The sequence below is a fragment of the Aotus nancymaae genome, unplaced genomic scaffold (assembly GCF_030222135.1).
Source record: "Aotus nancymaae isolate 86718 unplaced genomic scaffold, 86718_ANA_hifiasm-v0.15.2.pri h1tg000046l, whole genome shotgun sequence".
NCBI classification, from domain to species: domain Eukaryota; kingdom Metazoa; phylum Chordata; class Mammalia; order Primates; family Aotidae; genus Aotus; species Aotus nancymaae.
Genome location: NW_026988460.1, coordinates 1,111,406 through 1,132,381, shown reverse-complemented (window position 1 = coordinate 1,132,381; position 20,976 = coordinate 1,111,406). Strand labels below are relative to the sequence as shown.

The 20,976-nt window shown below is 37.1% G+C and overlaps 1 protein-coding gene across 1 annotated transcript; it reads right to left on the bottom strand.

Moving 5' to 3' along the window:
* Window positions 1-3,195: 3,195 nt before the first annotated feature.
* KBTBD8 (kelch repeat and BTB domain containing 8) lies at window positions 3,196-16,734 on the bottom strand. Its single transcript, XM_012473789.3, has 4 exons — window positions 16,647-16,734; window positions 15,817-16,027; window positions 10,475-11,589; window positions 3,196-6,504 (listed from the first exon to the last, which is right to left on the bottom strand). The coding sequence occupies exons 1-4, from the start codon at window positions 16,660-16,662 to the stop codon at window positions 6,041-6,043; spliced, it is 1,806 nt and encodes a 601-aa protein (XP_012329212.1). The 5' UTR covers window positions 16,663-16,734; the 3' UTR covers window positions 3,196-6,040.
* Window positions 16,735-20,976: the final 4,242 nt, after the last annotated feature.

The following is a 20,976-nucleotide window of genomic DNA, read 5'->3' as shown; positions in this document are numbered from 1 at the left end:
GCTTCAAGGAAATAACACTGGGAATGGTGCAGCCAGAAAGAGGATGCAGAGGGGAAAACAAAAACCTGCACAACTAGAAAAACACCTGTCAAGATCACAGCCCCATGACACAAGCCCACTAAACGACTGATATTTAATTAGAAGGCTACTCACTTTACAAAGTTGAAGCAAAACACCCACTAACCTAGCATTCTAGATTGAGCAAAATTATCCTTGAAACATGAGAAATACTTTCTCAAACAAACAAAAATCTGAAGGAATTCATGACCTGCAGACCTGCCTTGCAAGCAATGTCCAGTAAAAAAAAGTTCTTTGGGCTGAAGGAAATTGAAACAGAACAGAAACTTAGATGTATCTAAAGAAATTAATACTGGAGGAATAAGTGAAGATGAACTAAAATATTTTATTTTTTAAATATCAATTGATCTAAAAGTATAACTTTAATAATGTATGGTTATAGCATATGGATAACTAAAATCAGTGAGAGCAATGTCATAAGGGATCAGAGAGAAGAATTGAGAACTTTGTTGTAAGGTACCTACACTACACACGAAGCAGTATAATGTTATTTAAAGGTAGACTCAGATTAGTTTTGAAATGTATTTTGTAAATCTAATGCAACTATCGAAAAAAAAAATTTAATATAATTGAAATGCTAAGAGGAGATAAAATAGAATCCTATAAAATGCTCAGTCAAAACCAGAGAAGGCAGGAAAATAGGCAAAAATAGAGACAAAGAAGGGCAACAAATAGAAAACAGTAACAAATATGGTAGATATTAATCCAACTATATCAGTACTCACTTTAAATGCAATGCTGGTCTAAACATACCAGCATTTTCACGGTGGATATTAAAGTAAGTCCCAACTGTATGTCTTCCAGAAACCCCTTTTAAGCATAAAGATTTAGATCAGTTAAAAGAGAAGGGATAGGGAAAGATAAATGAAGCAAACACTAATTAAAAGAAAGTTTGAGTGGCTATAGTAATTTCAAACAGAGAAGTCTTCAGAAAAAAGAAGATTATCAGGGAAAAAGAGAAGCATTACATAATTATGAAAGGGTGTATTCCTTAAGAAGACATGATAAAAATATTTTGTACTAAGAAAATTAAAATACTACATAAAATTTGTGGGATGCTACAAAAGCAATACTTACAGGAAAATTTATAGCATTAACTGCATATATTAGGAAAAGAAGGCCGGTCATGGTGGCTCATGCCTGTAATCCGAGCACTTCAGAAAACTGAGGCAGACAGAACACTTGAGCCCAGGAGTTTGAGACCACTTTGGGCAACATGGCAAGAGCCCATCTCTACAAAAAAATAAATAAATAAAATTAACTGGTCATAGTGGCATGTGCCTGTAGTCCCAGCTACTCAGGAGGCTGAGGTAGGAGGATCTCTTGAGCCCTGGAGGTGACTGCAGTAAGCCAAGATTGCACCACTGCACTCCAGCCTGGGCAACAGAGTAAGACCCTGTCTCAAAAAAATAAAAAGAAAAAGAAAAGAAAGAGAAAGATGAGTTGTTAATACTTAAAGCAACCAGAAAAAAAAAAACTATAAAAATTAGAGCAGAAATCAATGAAACTGAAAATACAACACAACAGAGAAAATTCATTAGAACTAAACCTGTTTTTTTTTTTTTTTTTAAAAAGACCAATAAAATTGATCATCTTTAGGCAGGTTAAAATTGATAATCCTTTAGGCTCCAAGACTTAACTGAAAATTCATTTCTTCCTACCAACATTTATTGAGTGCCTACTATGTGCTAGGTATCAGTCTAAAGTGAAACAGTGAATTAAAATAAATTCCTGGTTGCCTTTATGGAGTGTGCATTTCAATGGGGGAAGACACATATGGAAAATAAAGCAGGAGGTATGATGGGAGTGGTGTTGGGTGATCTTATTTTACAAAATGTGATCAGAGAAGGTGCCTCTCCAGTAGGTGATGTGTTTATTTTTGGTGAGGGGGGGGAGTTGTTTTTTGTTTCTTATTTGAGACAGAGTCTCACTCTGTCACCTAGGCTGGAGTGCAGTGGCGTGATCTCGGCTCACGGCAACCTCCACCTCCTGGGTTCAAGCAACAGCCAGGTGATGTTTTAATAAAAAATAAAGTGAGTGGGTTGTCAAGATGTATCCGGCAAAAGACGCAGCAAGGGCAAAGCTGCTGTGGAGGTGCTCAGCATGTTTGAGGAACAGCAAGGTCTGTGTGGCTAACATAGAGCAAGCCAAGCAAATGGCAATGAGGATGGGAGGCGTGGATCAGGAAAGTATGGAGTTTGGCTCTCATATGAAGGGAGATGGGAAGCCATTGGAAGGATCTGAGCAGAAGAGAAACATGATGACTTGTGTTTTAAGAGGATCACTCTGACTACTGTGTGGAGAAAAGAATAGATTATGAGGGGTCAAGGGTGATAGAAGGATGTCCAGTCAGTGGAAACTGCATTAAGACAGACAAGACAGGCTGGCTTAGAATAGGGTGACAGTGGTGCAAATGGTATGTGGTCTGTGTCTGGGTATATTATGAAGGAAGAAGCAACAGGACTTTCTGATGAATTAAACGTGAAATGTGTGACAGATTATATAGTTTGGGTATTTGTCTCCTCCAAATTTCATGTTGAAATGTGATCCCTAATGTTGGAGGTGGGGCCCAGAGGAAGGTATTTCGATCATAGGGTGGATCCTTCATCAGTGGCTTGGTACCCTCCCCATGGTAATAAGTTCATGTGAGATCTGGTTGTTAAAAAGACAGGGACCTCCCCCACCACTCTCTCTGGCTCCCTCTCTTTCCCGCTCCCACTTGAGTTAAAGCTTCCTGAGGCCTCACCAGAAACCAAACCAATGCCAGTGTCATGCTTGTACCGCCTACAGAAATGTGAGCCAAATAAGCCTCTTTTCTTTTTAAGTCACTCAGTCTCAGGTATTCCTTTATAGTAATGCAAAATGTACTAACACAAAAGGAATCAAACATAGTAAGATTTTAAGCCAGAACAGAACAAAGAAATTACCAATATAAGTGAGCTTGCTTTAGAATTTAAAAAGCTTTATATATATTAACTAGTTCATTTTTTGCCAGAGGCCAGGTATTGAATACATTAAAATCTCATTCCATTCTATCATGACATAAGGTATTTCATGATTTGTTACCAGATTTTAGTTCTGCAACACTCACTAGTCAGATATCACTTTACAACACTGGAAGTTTTCAATCAGAAAAGTTTTATTATAAGAAACAATGACATCAGGTAAAAATGCAAAAAATTGTGCAATTATGGCAAAATGTTTAAAAATATCTACACATTTGCCCCCACAGGACTACAGTACTTACTACATACCTGAGCACTGAACATTGAATTCCATTTTAAACTGCTTTACATAGGGAATCTGATTCCTTGATGATCACATTCCATTTGTTCTCATGACCAATGAAATCAGCCTGAGGCTTAAGCATCAACTTTGTAGAACAGAACACAAATATGAAAAATAAACACTACAATTTCTACTTTCCTATAACATAGTTATACCAAGTCCAGTTTTCAATGTGTAAAAAATATATAGAAAAGTGCTACATACATTCTTCAAAAGCAAAAACAAAGTTAAAGTGGAACTGGCATATGTTAGACCTACATTTGAATTCTGTAGTACCCATTGTGCCTTTTACTTACAGTCTTGTCACACTATGAAAATGCACCTTAAATATCTAAACATAAACCCACACATGTCACTAATCTTAGTTTTCCAAGACCTCTTCTGAATCCATTTTAGAAGTGGCAAAATATCCCAGCTACATAATTTAAACAAATAGTTATTCATACAAAATTCAATATATATTCTACTCCCATAACAAATCCTAAGCCTTGCTTTGGACACACTAAACTTAGATCATACCCTCAATGTAAATTGTTACAGCGAAAAGATCAACTGTTGTGCAGACCAAGAGAATAAATCTACTGTTAAATTAGCCACAGCATGTCATTCTCTTATATAACATACAGCACATGTAAACTGCTAACTCAAGGTTCTATGTCATGTTTTCAAGTAATGCATTTTTCAAAATACAGAAGATTGTCAAAAAGCGGCAGGAAGTCTTATGCGACAAAGCTTTCAGAAATAAATTACATGAACATCTCTTGCAAAAAGAAAATCCTTTTTTCTCTGTCCTCAGCAATGCAAAACTGTAAAGAATGATTTTCAAAATGCACAGTAATAACTCCAAAACAGCATAATGATAAAAACAAAAACCACAAACAGCAGAAGATAAAACTGCGGAGGTAAAAACATTGTTTGACAAAGGTTATACAGAGATTACACACAAACTATCAAGGCCAATAAGAAGAAACCACATATCTAGCTAAGACTAGACTTTAAAATGTTAATTCTAGAAATGCTGTCCATTTTAACTTCTGCTTCAGAAAACATTCCCTACTCGTAGAGGTCTATGTAAAGCAGTTTGGAAAGTTTCTAAAAAACGAGGTATGTGATGCAAAGAGGCAATGTTTTCAATTTGTTTCACAGTATCACATTACAATTTGTGCAAGATTTTTTAATACAAACCATGCCAGTTTGCTTTCTTTAAGTGAATGAAAATATTGTGATCAAGGGCAGAACCTGTCCTATGCTTATACCCTTTATGAATTATGCTAGGCTTAGTAAAACATGTTACTGATCCAAATGCCTGCCTTAGGTATACAAATAAGTTGGTCTGTCCTTCATGTTAATATTCTTGATTGTTAGAAATTCATCAGTTAAATACAAAAAATGGTTTAGTACCTAGAAAGCTATGGTTCTGTTCACTCACTCTTTGTTTTCAATCACCTTCAGCTAGAAGGAGGATTCCAATGTAAAAGTATTCATCACTGTTAAGTGCAAAAATGGAAAAAAAAAAATGAGGTTTTAATTGTAATATAAAACTTAAAAGACATTAAACTCGACCACTGCAGGAATTTTATGTTTCTGAAAAGCAGAATTTTAAAAGTAGGTATAAAACTTCACATTATGTTCTGTGCAGAAGAGAAATAAGTTACCTTTCCTTATACCAATAATGAATGGACAGGTAGATGGAAGAGAAGGTTGGGCAACAAATGGCCCACGTTAGTGCAAACTGGGTATAATGTTCCTACTATTATAAGATTGAATCCAGTTAGGTCAATAACTGGCCATATCCTCCTATCACATAAGTAGAAAATCTTGTGAAATCACAAGAGTTCAACAGGTAAAGCATGATGGCCATGAAATCCACACCAATTTGAAAGACAGGCATAGGCTCAGACCATTTAAATCTATCTAGTTATACACATGAATTAAGTTAGACTAGCACCAGCCACCTGTGAATATGAGCACTTTTACAGATTTTCATAAATGAGACAGTGTTAGCACTTGAAAAAGTTATCGACAGAAAACTGCCACTTTAAAACTTTAGCTTAACTTAAAGTTACATGGGAAATGGAAGCAATCAGACTAAAAGCTCTTTCTGAGACTAATTTGTTTCTCCTTCAATCTACTCTAATAACAAAACACATTTAAATCTCAGTACACTTGAAAACAATACACAAAAATATATATAAATATTAAGAATGAGGATCTAAGTTAGTGCTTCTCTGTGTTAGAGAGGTCACAGCTAAAGTAAAATCCTAGTGATATTGCCTCAGATTGTTACCCGTATTTAAAATTAAAAGTCACATCAAATGAGTTTAGATGCCTTTACCCAGTAATACCCTAAATGCTCTTATAAGCGTGCATAGTTGTCCTGATTCATCTGGTATCTCAGTGACTATTTATCACAAAATTCTAGAATGAAATGATTATTTTATGCCAGGGAAAAAAATGCTGATAATTGCACTTTGTTATCTTTTCCTTACTGAAATGAAAATGTCACAAGGATGAAGGAAAATCCCTCCCTACCCTGCAATCTTTAAGCGTACCCATTTTCCATGTATAAAACTCTCACAGCTTTCTGATATACTGACAGCACTCAGCACGCTTGTATCAAAGTTAAGTTTCCTAAGGATGAGATGCCAGTGATGCACTAAGGCCTGCTACTCATTTAGAGTACTTTCTGAAGACACTGAGGATACAGTTTAGCAACAGCACATTCAAAATGCCGGCCAAGGTCCCAGAGCCGATCTGGCGTCTCATACACTTTCATCCACTGGTCAGCAATGTCATCATATTGGTAAAGTGAATTTTTTCTGCTGGTTCTGAAGACATGTTCTTCAACAGTCACTTGAGTAGCTCGAACAAATAAATGGAGTTTGTTCTGGAAAAGTACCAGTTTAAGATATGGATTTATAGACTGATCACATGGAAAGTCTTTTTTACGAGTCCATTTATTTAGCTCAATATCATAGGCTTCTACAGTAAACATACGTTGATGATTTCCACAGGTTCCAGCTATGTAGTAGATCGAGTCCTTGTATACAGCTGCTAAGCCCTGGATTCTAGGCACAGTCATGGGAGTTAAGAAACCCCAGTAGTCTTTTTGAGGCTCATAGAAGAGGAAAAATTCCCCTAAAAAAAGAAAAAGAAAACAAGAATATGTACATTTTTATATTTGGTTTTTGGTTATATGTTGTAATTATAACCTCTAAATATTAAAGGGCAAAATTTTCTAAATATTTTACTTTCTAAAACATTTATTTTATAATAATCTCCAGAGATACATTCATAAAGGTTACAAAATACCTTAAAACTTTGTCATTCCATGACACAATATAACAGATAATATTATAATCAACCTGAATTGGAATATTTGTATTGGGAAGGTACACGGAGTTACTTGGGCTTGATAGCAGAGTTGTTAAGAGATTAATTCTGGCCAGCCACAGTGGTTCACATCTGTAATCCCAGCACTTGGGAGGCTGAGATGGGTGGGTCACTCGAGGTCAGGAGTTCAAGACCAGCCCGGCCAACATAGTGAAACCCTGACTCCATTAAAAAAATACAAAAATTAGCCAAGTGTGGAGGTGGGTACCTGTAATCCCAGCTACTCAGGAGGCTAAGGCAGAAGAACTGCTTGAACCCAGGAGGTAAACGTTGCAGTGAGCCACTACTGAACCACTGCACTCCAGCCTGGGTGACAACGTGAGACTCCATCTCAAAAAAACAAAAAGAAAGAAAGAAAATTTGATTCTGTTTGCTTTATCCAATTTGTGGGTTTATAGAAAATTCATTTTACTCTAGCTCTAAAAAAGCATTATTACTAATGTTCAGCCAGTAAGACAGATCAAAATGCATATATATAATATCATCATAAATATGGCATGATAAATCTGTGTGCTATTTCATTAGAAGACAGCAGATGGAATTGTGCAGATTTATGCTTATGGGTCATTGATGTGCTTACCCGAATGTCGCTAGAATGCAAAGAGAAATATTCAACAGGAGAAAACATAACTTTAATATGATAGAAAACACATACATGGTTTATGACATTGACTTTGAGTCAAGTTTCTATTTTGCTTTGACAATAAAAGGGTAGCTGAGTCAGACTGCCAATATGAAAATGTCTGAAAGAATTAAAGTGAAGATTTATAAGCTTTGCTAATTATAAAATCTTTGTAATAAAAATCTGAACCCTTTATGAACAAATTAAATGATACTTCAATAGCTACAGATAGTACAACATAAGCTTCCGACTACATATGTCAGTTTTATTTATGTAAAGAGACTTTGTTTAGATTAGAAATACCAGATTCTAAATTGAGCCTCCCCTTGAAAACTGTTTTGAACTAGGGTTACTCTTATCTAGAAATTCAACTACCTACTTCATAACAGTGATGCTTTACCTTCGACCAACTTAAAATAGCTTGTTAAGCTTCCAGATTTGCTCTGGAGTCATCTGCGCTTATGTGTAACTTGTAACAGGATTCTTGATATAAAGAAGGTAGGAAATTTAAACTTTGTAATGTGTGCTACTTCTCTATAAATTTCTTATAGATAAGAAAGTAAAGACGACAACCAAAGAAGTTGAGTTTTAAAATCTAAAGTCCTCTTTGGTAAGTTAAAGCTAATGATATGCAATTAAGAAACCCTTAGAGCCTCAGAGTCCTCTTAAATAAAATATAATCTCAAATTAAATGATGTTAATAATTCCAGCCCTGAAATTTATTAATTCATTGCTAGTTTGCTTTAGTATTTGCATTAATATACAACCTTCATATTCCAAATAGGAATCTTATAATTAATTCTACCTCTATCAATTAACAGCCAGTAAGACCAAAATACACACATACACAGCTTCTTCATACTGGATGACATAACCTATCCAACTATACTGGATGGATTACACATACATTCTTATATTCCATTTTTCCGCAAGACAGCAAACCCAAATCATGTCCTGTGCTTCTATTGAACTAAAATAAGGAACCAGAGAGTACAACTCGTTCTGAAGAATTAACTTGATACTGAACTTAAACAAATGGGCTTAGACGTTACTAGGAAATTTTAAGTTAAATAAAGGATTAGAGCAAAGAACATAATTTTTAAAAGAAAACAATGGTGGGAGGCCAAGGTGGGCAGATCACTGGAGGTCAGGAGTTCAAGACCAGCCTCGCCAACAAAGTGAAACCCCATCTGTACCAAAAATACAAAAACTAGCCAGGCATGGTGGCGGATGCCTGAGAGTGAGGCAGGAGAATCACTTGAACCCAGGAGGCAAAGGTTGCAGTCAGCTGAGATTGTGCCACTGCACTCCAGCCTGGGTGACAGAGTGAGACCCAGTCTCAAAAAAAAAGAGAAAGAAAAGAAAGGGAGGGGAGGGGAAGGGACGGAAAAGAAAAGAGAAAAGAAGGGAAGGGGAAGGGAAAAGATGAGGGAGAAAGAAAACAATGGGATAAGGGCAATCATGCATCAATTAATGACAGGGACACATTCTAAGAAATGTATCGTTAAGCTGGGCGTGGTGGCTCAAGCCTATAATCCCAGCACTTTGGGAGGCTGCGGCGAGCAGATCACCTGAGGTTGGGAGTTCAAGACCAGCCTGACCAACATGGTGAAACCCCATCTCTACTAAAACATACAAAATTAGCCAGACATGGTGGCACAGGACTGTAATCCTAGCTACTTGGGGGGCTGAGGCAGGAGAATCGCTTGAACCAGTGAGGCGGAGGTTGCAATGAGCTGAGATTGTGCCACTGCACTCCAGCCTGAGCAACAAGAGTGAAACTCCATCTCCAAAAAAAAAAGAAAGAAATGCATCGTTAAGTGATATTTGTCCTTGTTCAAACATCATAGAGTGTACTTACACAAACCTAAATGGGATAGCTTACTACACATCTAGGCTAGATAGGACAGCCTATTGCTCCTAGTCTACAAAACTGTACAGCATGTGACTGTACTGAGTACTCTAGGCAATTGTAACACAGTGGGCATTTTTGTATCTAAATATATCTACACATGGAACAAGTACAGTAAAAATATGCTACCATAATCTTATAAAACCACCATTGTATGTGTTTGTATTTGGTCATCCATAGTTGACCAAAACATTACATGGCACATGACTGTGTATCTTCATAGAAGCTGCTCCTTTTCCTTAAGTAGTAGTGTGAGAAAAACATCAATTAAGAGACACATACGAGGAATAAGGATGTTGCTATCATCTATACTGCATTCAATATTCAAGTAACTAAAATGCCTAAGAAACCAAATAAAAGGAAAATATTAGTTATCACAAATCAGAGCCTTGAATCAAATGTCTTATTTACTCTGACCCACTCCACCTATACTGTATTTTTGTCAAAGCAGTAGTCCTTAATAGATTTTTTTAAAAAAACGCTACATATGTTAGATAGTACCACTTAAAATGGCAAAGAAAAGTGACATCTCAAAGTATTCCAGTGAAAAAAACTGAAAACAATATATAATGAAAGGCAACATAAATAGCAGTGAAGTTGAAAATTGAAGACTATACTTCCAAACTCTTTGTAATTAAGTTTCATAACTTTTGCAATAATAAGGCTTACATAAAACTCTTTGGTAACTAAACAGTATAACTCAGATAATTCTTTGTTCATTTTTCTCTTTTAAACTACTCCAGTAAGTTCCATAGAATAGCAGTTGCTGCAAGATCTCTTGATTTTACTAAAGAGCAAAAGCAGCCATGTAACAACCTTGCTATTTATTTCAAGTCCTATAAACTGCTCTGAAATAGCTATCCCAAAATGTCGAATTATTATTTATATTTTCAAAAACAGTTATTCTACATTGATATCAAAACAAAATCATTAAAAAGTATAAAATTATTATTTTTTAAAGTATAAAATTATTTTAGTAATTTAACAATACCTGCCTTTTTTCTGAATTCAAAATTTTATTTTCTTTATAGCTCTTTACAAAACAGACTACTCCAACAGTTTGATAAGGAAGCCGGCAGTATTCCGTAATTTACAGGAACTAACACAACTGTTTCAGTATAATTAAGCCACCGCTTGATGTGTAACCCTTCCATGAAGAACTAAATCACTTAGGCACCTACCCTGTAAAACATAGATCTTCTCTTTGTACTCCACAGCATTATGAAATTCCATTGCAACTGGCATTGCACAAACAGTCGTCCAACAATTCTCTCTACTGTCATAGCACTCCACAGATTTTAGTGAGTTTCTCCCATCACCTTCATAAACACGACCTCCGATTGCATACATTTTACCACAGCAATAGACGAGTTTGCAGCCTATTCTGGCTCGAAGTAAGGATGGTTTGGATAGCCATCTATTGGTGGAATGATCATACATCCAGAAATCATTTTCTGCCTTATGGTCAATGGAGACCTCACTGCTGCTTGGCCTGTAGCCCCCTGCAATGTAAATGTCATTATCTGGTGATACAAGAATCCCAACTTCTCTCAGGTCATTTGGTGGTTTGCATAGTTTAAACACCCTTCCTGTGACTATATCTAGACAAGGCACTGTTTGCTTCTTTCCTGAGTGTTTGTGGGCAGCATCAAAACATATGATCATTTCAGAAGCAGTCATTCCAAGCCTCTGTGTACAGCCATTGGTGTTGGATGGTCCCTTTTCTACACAGCTTTTGGCTATAGCCTGTGCAAACCGAGGTGGAATTTTCTCTATAAAGGTATCTTCCATCAGAGGAAAACGTATGCATTTAGCAAAAATTTCTTGGAGGTGCACTTCTCTTTCATTCTGTTCATGTTCAAACCACCTTATAATGCTTTCATAAACATGTTCTTCTCGGTCTACATTTAAATCATCACTGTCTAGTATACTTATCAGTTGGTCTTTTGTCAACTGGAGAAACTCTTGTTCTTTGGTGACACACAGAAACTTCTTGCGAATGTATTCTTTTGATCGATCTACGAGTTCCTGATGACCATAATGATCAGCAAAGATAAAGACCCCAATAGAATTTTGTGGGTCTAAATGACTGATCATATACTTAGCACACTGGTCTTGGATGGAAGGAATCTGGAAGATGCTAGCTGCAGTGAACAAGGCTTGAACATTGGCCTCTGTGAGAATAACTCTGGAAGTGTAGGCATAGTTCAACACTAAATCCATCGATTCAGCTTCAACACCGACTATTCGAACTTCTTTTTGAGTACTTTCTGTAAGGCCGCTAGTGAACATGGATCTAAGAAGGAAAGATTGGTTAATATTACACATGTGCTATAAATCAAAATTATTGCTGCAAGATTTTAAAACTACAAAGTTACCACAAAGATAACTTTTTAAAACTGAATATTTCCTAAAATAGTCCCTGATATTCTGAATAGGAGTAAAAATTGATAATGTATCAGAAGGATTTAGTCTGGCTAACCTCAAAACCCATATTCTCAGGGCTAGCCTGCTTTGTGCCATCTATGAAAAAAAGGAAAGTAGACCTAAGGAAAAGCAAATCAAAAGGTGACACACATATTGCAGGTCACTTTATTTTTCTAGGAGCCCCTATCTAAGCTTCCGGTCAAGTTGCCTTACGGACATGAGATCTTAAATTGGGCCAGTCAGAAACTTTAAGAATACCAACGGGGTGCAGTGGCTCACGCCTGGGCTCAGTCCTGGCACTTTGGGAGGCCGAGGTGGGCAGATCACATGAGGTCAGGAGTTCAAGACCAGCCTGACCAACATGGTAAAATCCCATTTCTACTAAAATAAAAAATTAGCCGGGTGTGGTGATGCACCCCTGTAATCCCAGCTACTCAGGAGGCTGAGGCAGGAGAATCACTTAAACCTGGAAGGCAGAAGTTGCAGTGAGCTGAGGTCAGGCCACTGCACTCCAGCCTAGACGACTGAGAGAGACTCCATCTCAAAAAAAAAAAACAAAAAAAAAAACAAAGAATACCTATAAAGATATCAACATTATACATTAGCATACAAAAAAAACCAACCTAATAAAACTTTTCATGTCCCGGTGAAAATTACAAAGCAACTTGTATCCAAAATAGATCTTTAAAATGTTCATCTTAGAAAAGCAAGAAGTTCTTTAAAAGTACATATTCTCTTCCTACTCCTTTTTAAAACTTTTATCTTTTGAATGCTTCCTTAACCATTATAAGTAATACAATACTCACTTCACTTACCTTTGGGAATTTTGAAAACATTTGCTTAAAAAGAAATACTTCAATTCTCAGTTAAAGTTATCGTATTTTACCTACTTAAATCTAGACATAAATAAAGATTATGGTAGAGTCAATATACAATGTCTCTTTCAAACAGAGTTTAATAGTTAAATGATTCTTTGAAGATAATGGTTTTTAAAACCCCAAACTTTTGCCTTTGAGACCAACTTGTTGTTTTTTTTTAATATTAAAATATTGTTGCATTTATGGGACTTTCCTGATAGAAAGATTAAGCAGCCTGGCTCTTTAAGTATTAGTCACTTACAAACATCATTTGCCTTTCTTTTCCCTCCTTTAAAGTTTCATTCTAGATGATCCAGACTCATCCTATTTAGTTTTTGTGATGTTATAAAAAATAAATTGCAAAGATTTGCAGTTAAAAATATCTCTCAAACTCATGGAATTAATTTTAAAATGCAGTATGAGAAACACTGGAGGTACAAGGACTCAACTCACTGCACAGGTTAATCATCTTCGAGTTCTATTTTCACTTCTACAGTGTAAATTTTAATTTAATATCACACAGGCTTTTTTCATGACTAAAAACTAGATGTTCGTATGTATGTACTGGTTTTCAATTCAGGTGCTGAAAGACTCAACCATACAGCTACCAATTAAAAAGAAAAATACATCCCTGTGTTAAGGAGAGATTAACTCCCAAAGGAGAACATTACCACATATCCCTTTATCATGGGAACTACTGCGGACTTGAATAGGCTCATCTTACATACAGGAGTGGTCTGACACTTGATGAGTTTTCCTCTGTTCTAATAAGTTCTTCATGTAAACACAACATAAATGAAGCCAGGGCACTTCCTCACACAAAATCCAGAGTAGCAAAAAATTTCTAATAATTATACAAATTTCAATTCTGATGAGTTACTGGTATCATGAAACAGCCATTCCAGATTTCTAGCTATTCTAATTCTTCCACTAGTGATGCAAGACTTAGAAACTATTAAGTATGACTTTCTACATCCCACACAGAAAGTAAGACAGGTACCAAGAAACTTCAGTACAAAAACCTCTAGCAAGAGATCAAATTCTAATCCTTAAGTTTTCTAGCCAAATATCTTTATTTTAATGTACATGTATCCTATCCTCAGAAAATTTCTCAAGTATATTTTACTCCTTTTTAAAATTAGCTTAATAAAATTAAAGAGTTTAAGATTTTAAGGAATCAAGAAAATTAGGAATCTATCCTAGCATACTTCTTTTAAAGAAAGATTTTTTTCTAGGTCTTCAAAAATAAAAAATGAAACTGCAAAGTGAAAATGTCATCCTTATTAAGTATGCTTACTAAGTATTATACTTAATAAGGATGACATTTAAATGATATAATCTGGATTATTAAATTTCAGTAAGATATATACATGTTCACTTTGCAGTTTTTCTTAACCATTCAAATGTAATATACAATAAAAATGTTTTACAGGAAACTTTAAAAATGACCCATTGTACCCACTCTTGTTCCTTAAGAGTCACATAGTGACTAAGAAGCCTGGCTCTGGAATCAAATATAGCCTCGGCCATTTACTTGTTGGATAGATGATTTAGGCAGGTTATTAAAACTTAATTTCACTGAGCCTCAGCTTCTTCATAAGTAAAATGGAACAACAACTGTGCAGAAATAGGATTATAAAGATTATATAAGGCAATACATGTAAAGTAAGCTTAGCCTAGAGCTTGGTAAGTAGTAATTGTAATGTATATTTAAACATACAAATGACCTAACCATATCTAATGGATAATCTGGGTAAGTGAATCTCACCAGAAGTTTCCATTACCAGGCCAAACTTCATACCTTCTGCATACGTTGGTTTTATTTTATTTTTTCCAGTATTGCAATGATTAATACTTAGTAGTCCAATGACCTACCCTAGGCAAGTCTAAATGGTTACATCATAAGCATCAAACTGAAGTGACTATATTTAACCTAGTATTCTGAGAAAGAGGAACCAGAAACTACTGTTGGAACATTATATGGTTATGTGCCCTTTATAGGTAAGCACTTTCAAAAGAAAAAATCACATTCAGAGTGTGGTTGAACACTTTATATTATTTATGCACCACTTGTGAATACTGAAAAGCTTAAAGTGCGCATGTAACACAAAAGAAGTTAAACACACACAGTAAACTGCCTTTTCCACTAATTTTAAAGTAGGAAGTTATTTTTCAGACCCAAGTTTTTAAATTTTACTTTTAAAAGTTTTATAGTAAACAATAAAAGTAAAAATAAAAACTTAGTTTAGCATATGTCTAGAATATTGAAAATTGTTAATTTGGGGCCTTAGGCACATAGAAACTGTATTTCACTCATTTTTATTCCACTGCTTTGACCCCCCAAAGCGTTAAAACAATCTATCGAATGGTAATTTGTTTTTAAAGGAACACACTACTATGTTTTAAACTCTTTTATAAAAGAGTCCCATGTACTAAACAAAGATGCATTATGGATAACTTGTTGAAAAAAATTCTAGATCAGCACTGTCCAATATAACTGCCAGTGATGGAAATGCTGTATCTCTGTGCTGTTCAATATGGCGGCCACTAGCTGCAGGTGACCACCAAGCACCCAAAAGGTGTTTAGTGGCCGGGAGCGGTGGCTCACGCCTGTAATCCCAGCGCTTTGGGAGGCCGAGGCTGGCAAATCACGAGGTCAAGAGATGGAGATCATCCTGGCCAGCACGGTGAAACCCCGTCTCTACTAAAAAATACAAAAAATTAGCCGGGCGTGGTGGTGCCTGCTTATAGTTCCAGCAACTCGGAACGCTGGGACAGAATTGCTTGAAACCGGAAAACGGAAGTAGTGAGCCGAGATTCCGCCACGGCATTCCAGCCTGGCGATAGAGCGAGACTCTGTCTCAAAAAAAAAAAAAAAAAAAAAAAAAAAAGGTGTTTAGTGTACCTGGGGACCTGGGGAACTACATGTTTCATTTTATTTAACTTATAATTTAAGTTTAAACAGCCACACATGGCTACTGGCTGCCATACTGACCAGCACAAGTCTAGATTACCTCAAACACACACACACAGACCCACTAACTTAAAATTCAACTCTAGAAGAATCCCTCAAGTCAAAAGAAGATCTTAAAAAGAGAGGACCCGTTTTCTAGTCTCAAGAAAAAAAGCCATTGGTTTCATTTCATTATCGCATCTCAGTATAAACATCAAGTGGACAATACTGAGGGGGAAAGGGAGCTTGGTGCAGATACCGACACAAGTTTCTACCATCATCATACCTGAAGTAAGGGCTGATTGCAGCAAGAACGTTTCTATGACAGGAAAATGTTTTCCCGTGATCCACTTCCACTACAATGTCTGTCAACTGTCCTTCATCGTACATTGTTTTGAGTTGCTTAAGAATACTGCAAGCATGGAAGGGGTCCATGGCATCGCTGGCTGGGTCTGAAGATGGAATCCCATTCGGTGTTGGGGAAGATTTACTTAAATCTAGGAGGAGAAAAATCGTACAACCACAAGAAGTGCCGAGCCAGTTACGGCGTCGCGGGATTTTTTTTGTTTGTGTGTCTGCTTGCTTGGCTTTTTCCCCGCTACAAAGATATACGTATATATATATATGTCTGTGGATATACGCACGACCTCGTGGGACCGCGAGTTTAGGATCTGGGAGACAGAGGGCGGAGCGCCATCGGCGGAACAAGTTCAAAGGCCAGCCTGCTCCTGCGGAGCCCGGCGAGCCCGGCGCCCGTGCTCGCGGAGGGAACGCGCTCGCAGCCCATGTGAGGCGTCTGCGGGAACTCCGCCGAGAGCCGAAGGCAGAGCCTCACGAGGGAAGCTCAACCGACGGCGGCCGCCGGTGCCCCCTCAAGCCGCCTCCCGCTGCCTGCCGGGTCGCAGCGACGGCGGGTACCCAGCCTCCCCATCCCGGTCCCGCCGGACCGCCCACCGCCCTCCGCACCATTCATCCTCCCTCCCCTCATTCCCCTCTACCTCCTCATCCTTCCCTCCGGCTCCACGCCGCTACCTCTTCATCCCACCGCCTATGGCCGCCCTGGCCAACCTTCCCCCTCACCTCCCTCCACGCCGCCCTGGCCACCACACGACCCACCTGCCGACGCGGCCATTTCTCGATGGGGCCCCGGCTCCAGCTATTTAAAGAGGAAATGTCATTTCGCTTCTCTAGCTCCCGGGTTCCGGCTCTTCTAAGCCTCCCCTAGCCAATGGGGCGTGCTGTGCATCTGGCTCCGCCCCTAGCCTACGAATTCCTGGCGCTGATTGGTCTCGACGCGAGCACATGCGTGTCGGGTAATGTAGTTTGATTGCCCCCGCTCCCGCGTGGTCAGACTTGGGCGGAGGCCCAACCCGGGAATTCCTATTGGCAGATGCGGGCGGAGGTGGAGAGTAGGGAGCTGGCCAGCCTGTGGCCGTCGAGCGCGCAGTGCCTGCCGGGAGAGGTAGTCTTCTGGCGGAGGAGAACTGTCATTCTGAGGGGCTGGGGTAGGGAAAGCTCTTCAAGTGCGAATGTCCCCATTTTAGGCCTCTCTCCTGGCCCCTGGCTCATTTTTTTTTTTACCTTTTTCTTCTTCCGTAAACTTCCTGCCAGTAACTGGCTTCCGGTATGCAATCAAGCTCTGCGTGAGAGCTATAAAACCAGAAAAATTTGGAAATGGACAGGAGGGCTGTTGTCCAAAAATTCAAAGGAAATCTGACGCCCCACCCTGAAGAAAAATATCGGAAGGCCCAAAAGCAAGGCGTCTCTGATGAGTCACCTGTGACATCCAATTGAAATAGCATCGCCTTGGCCCTGTACTCTGGTTTCCACAGATTAACTTGGTCTGGTTACAGCGGCTGTTTAGGATATTTAACTCCCACTCGTGCCTTGCTTTTCTAGCACACCCAGAGAACACCTGTTCCGCACGTAAACATTATATAGAGGGATCCAAAATGCTTTCCTTTTTGCTCTTGGAAAATGGAGGGTTTCAATACTAAGTATTCTGGGATTTCCTTAGAAAAAAAATACCAGAGAGCCCTGAGCCCAGGGCCAGGGATGATTACTGAAGCCCTGGCTCTTTCGTCACTATATGTGAGAACTGACATAAGACCTTTCAACTCTTAACCACTTAGATCCTTCACCTGTAACGTAAAGTAATAGTGATACGTATTCTATGGACTTCATAGGCTACAACCCTTTGGAAAGAAAATCAAAATTTTGATTTACTCATCTTGTGTTTCTAACATCTAATAGGGTGCCTGGCACATTACAGAGGCTTAATATTTTAAAGATTAAGGTGCAAATGAGCTAACATTGGGAATGCTACTTCTAGACTGTTAAAATGTAAGGAAGTATCAGTGAATGGCAAGAATGTCTAGTAGGCATATAGTTAGCCCGTGTGCATAAATCTTCTAGCACTGAAAAGATCAAACAGTTGAACTTCTTGATAAAGGATCTTGGGAATTAAATTGTTATTGAGAAAGAGAAAGAATTGTGAAAAACAATTCAGTTCTGTCCCCTAGGTCTGCTGAGAAATTTAGAACTCAAAGTACTATAATCCCATGCAAATTAACAAGAAGTGGTATTTCCTCATGACAGGGGTTTATGCATTTCCATATGCACTTTTAATTTCCTCTTTATGAATGTCCTGTCTGCACATTTCTGGATGGATGAAATTGACTAAATTTTTGTTACTCATAACTTTGCTTTTCCATTTTTATGTGCTTAATGATATTGCTTTCTAAGTTATTAAATGGTGGCATTTTTATTACAATATGGATAGTATTGAGGAAAAAAAATGGCATTAATCCTTAGGGTTTGACAACCTCTGACAATGTTGCAGATAAAAATACAGGGCATGCATTATTTGAGACATACTTAAACTAAAATATCATTTGTTGTTTATCTGAAATTACAGTTTAATTGGGTGTTCTGTGTTTTACGTGGCAACCTTTTCAGATTTCTTAAAATAGGAATTTTGTTTGTGCTTTGTTGTTGTTTTGTAGCCATCTATCTACTTAAGCCTTTAGATATTTGGCCAATTTTTTAAAAATTTAATTACCAACTTAGTAGCAAACAGACTCAACAATATTGTTTGATTAGTTAAAAGACAGTGTTCAGATTATTTGACCCACAAAGATTTATAAATTGGAGATGGAGCAGAATACAAATAACAAAAGCCAATCTAAATACAAATAGGAAAAAAATTATAGGTACAAAGTTGCCATTTATATGACACTGTAAATAGACTCCATTCTACTGGGCAGATGGCATTACCCCATAATAAAGATTTAATCTTCACTAAAATGCATTTTTTAAAAACACAATAAATAAAAGGATCTTGAAACTGAGTCAGTAGTATCAAACTATTCTTTCTCAATGATCTTTAAGAATATTGGGGAGATTCCTTTTCAGGACGGATACTGAATAGCCAAAGGTTACACCTTTGTTTTAAAATAGCTCTAATTTGAATTTTAGTAAGAACCTCCTGAATCACTGCACATCTGGAAAGAGCAGCAAAAGTAAACCAGTTTTCGTCTTAAGGTATTGAGTACTATATTGCTATTTTCTCACATATTTACAGTTTAAAGTAAAATCAATTAAGAATGGAAATTGAAAAACTGAACTACAATAGTCGAAGGTCCTATATTTAGTTCAAATTAGACACTTAGAGCTTTTATAGTTTAATTTTTTTTTTACCTAGGAATCACAAGCAAAGAGAATTGCTATAATCATGGTTGCTTGAGAGAAGGAAAGTCTTTACATTTAAATTCTAGCAAAGATGAAGGATTATGAAAGCATCAAATTTGGAAAATGAGAACTTGAAGGCTCCTTGTTTTTTTCTGCTTTCATTTCAAGAGAATGACTTTTATCAGTTATCAGCTATGCCCAGGCTATTCTCTATAATACCACACAACACCAGAATGATAGCAACTCTGATGAAGAAAGTGTAAAAGAAAATAGAACTTCACTTCTCCAAATAGATTCTGCAGTTTTCCAATTTCCCTGTTCAGTACTGGTTGGGGCTGTGAAATTGACCAGAGCTATATAAAATGAAAGTAAAGAGAGAATACTTGAAACTCTTACCTTTTAGCAAATGACATCCTTATGTATTTATCCTCTTCAGCCTACAGCTACAACCGTCTTGATATCTTCAATGTGATATTTTTTCTTGCTAAAAACTTCTACATTGGCTAGATAAATGAAACAAAAGTGATCATTCAATATAAATTTAATACGGCATCAGATACACAAAGTTTTCTTTAATTTCTAAAACCTTATATATTGTCCATGATTTAGTTTCTTTAAATAAAAACTCTAAATAGGTTTACTGATTGGGCAGCACTGGGCTTTGTTGTATTTTTAATTTTTTATTCCCTTTGAAGTTATATGAGGATTCAACATAGTAATAACTAGAAGATTGCATCTCATGAATCACTGAATTTGGTCATACTGGAGGATATTAACATGCATTAGTTTTTAAGTATTTGGAATTTAGCATATATGTGGAAAAAAGACTGTGAAACTAGTGGCAGTAATATTCAGTTCCTCAAAAATATTGATTGCCTCCTCCCACAACCTGCATTCTAAGAAGGCACTATCTGAATCAATGTTTCCTATGTAAAAGAAGATAGATAGATAGATAGATAGATAGAGAGAATAGATGAATGTAGAGATATGAGATTCCTAATCTCAAGGATCTTATAGTTTATCTGTGAAGATAAAATTAGAAAATTAGAGCTAAGGGCAACCCCTAGTTAGCATAAAATAAGTATTTCAAACAATTAATGTTAAGGATTTCAAAAGAGATAAGGAATTCTATTCAGCGGGTGTGGGATTCAAGTTGAGCATCCAAAGAGGATACATCATAGAACTATTTGCAAAAGTGACGGAATACTTTCTTACCTAATTGCTTTATCTTCACTCGACCCAGAAGGTAAAGCATTCACTTTAATAGTGATAGGGCTTAATTTAGGAATAGAACAAGGAAAAGGAATTAATGGTTGTGTGTTACCTACTTTATTGCACTTAATTTCACCTTTTAATTAAATTTTCTAAGAACAGTGTTACAAATGAGTTGACCAAAGCCTGGAGAATTTCAATAGCCTGCCTGTAGTCTTTTAGGGGTCTTTGACTTTATAGCCAACTCTCTTTCGATAACAACATATAAAGATATGAGAATAAAATGGAGTATTGAAAATGAGGCATAGGATTTTCTCCCCATTGAACATGTCTGGTTCTGTGTCAAACACAAGGTCAATCAATATCTGTCATGAATGGACAGAATTATTGGTATAGGTTTGAGATGGCTTCATGCCCCAAGAAATTGAAAAAGAAAAAAAAAGGAAAGAAAGGAAAGGCTAGAGGGGTATAAGTCATACCATTAAACTAATTTGACTTTGTCAGACCAAATTTATAATTTTAGAGGTATAGTGATTTAGTACTT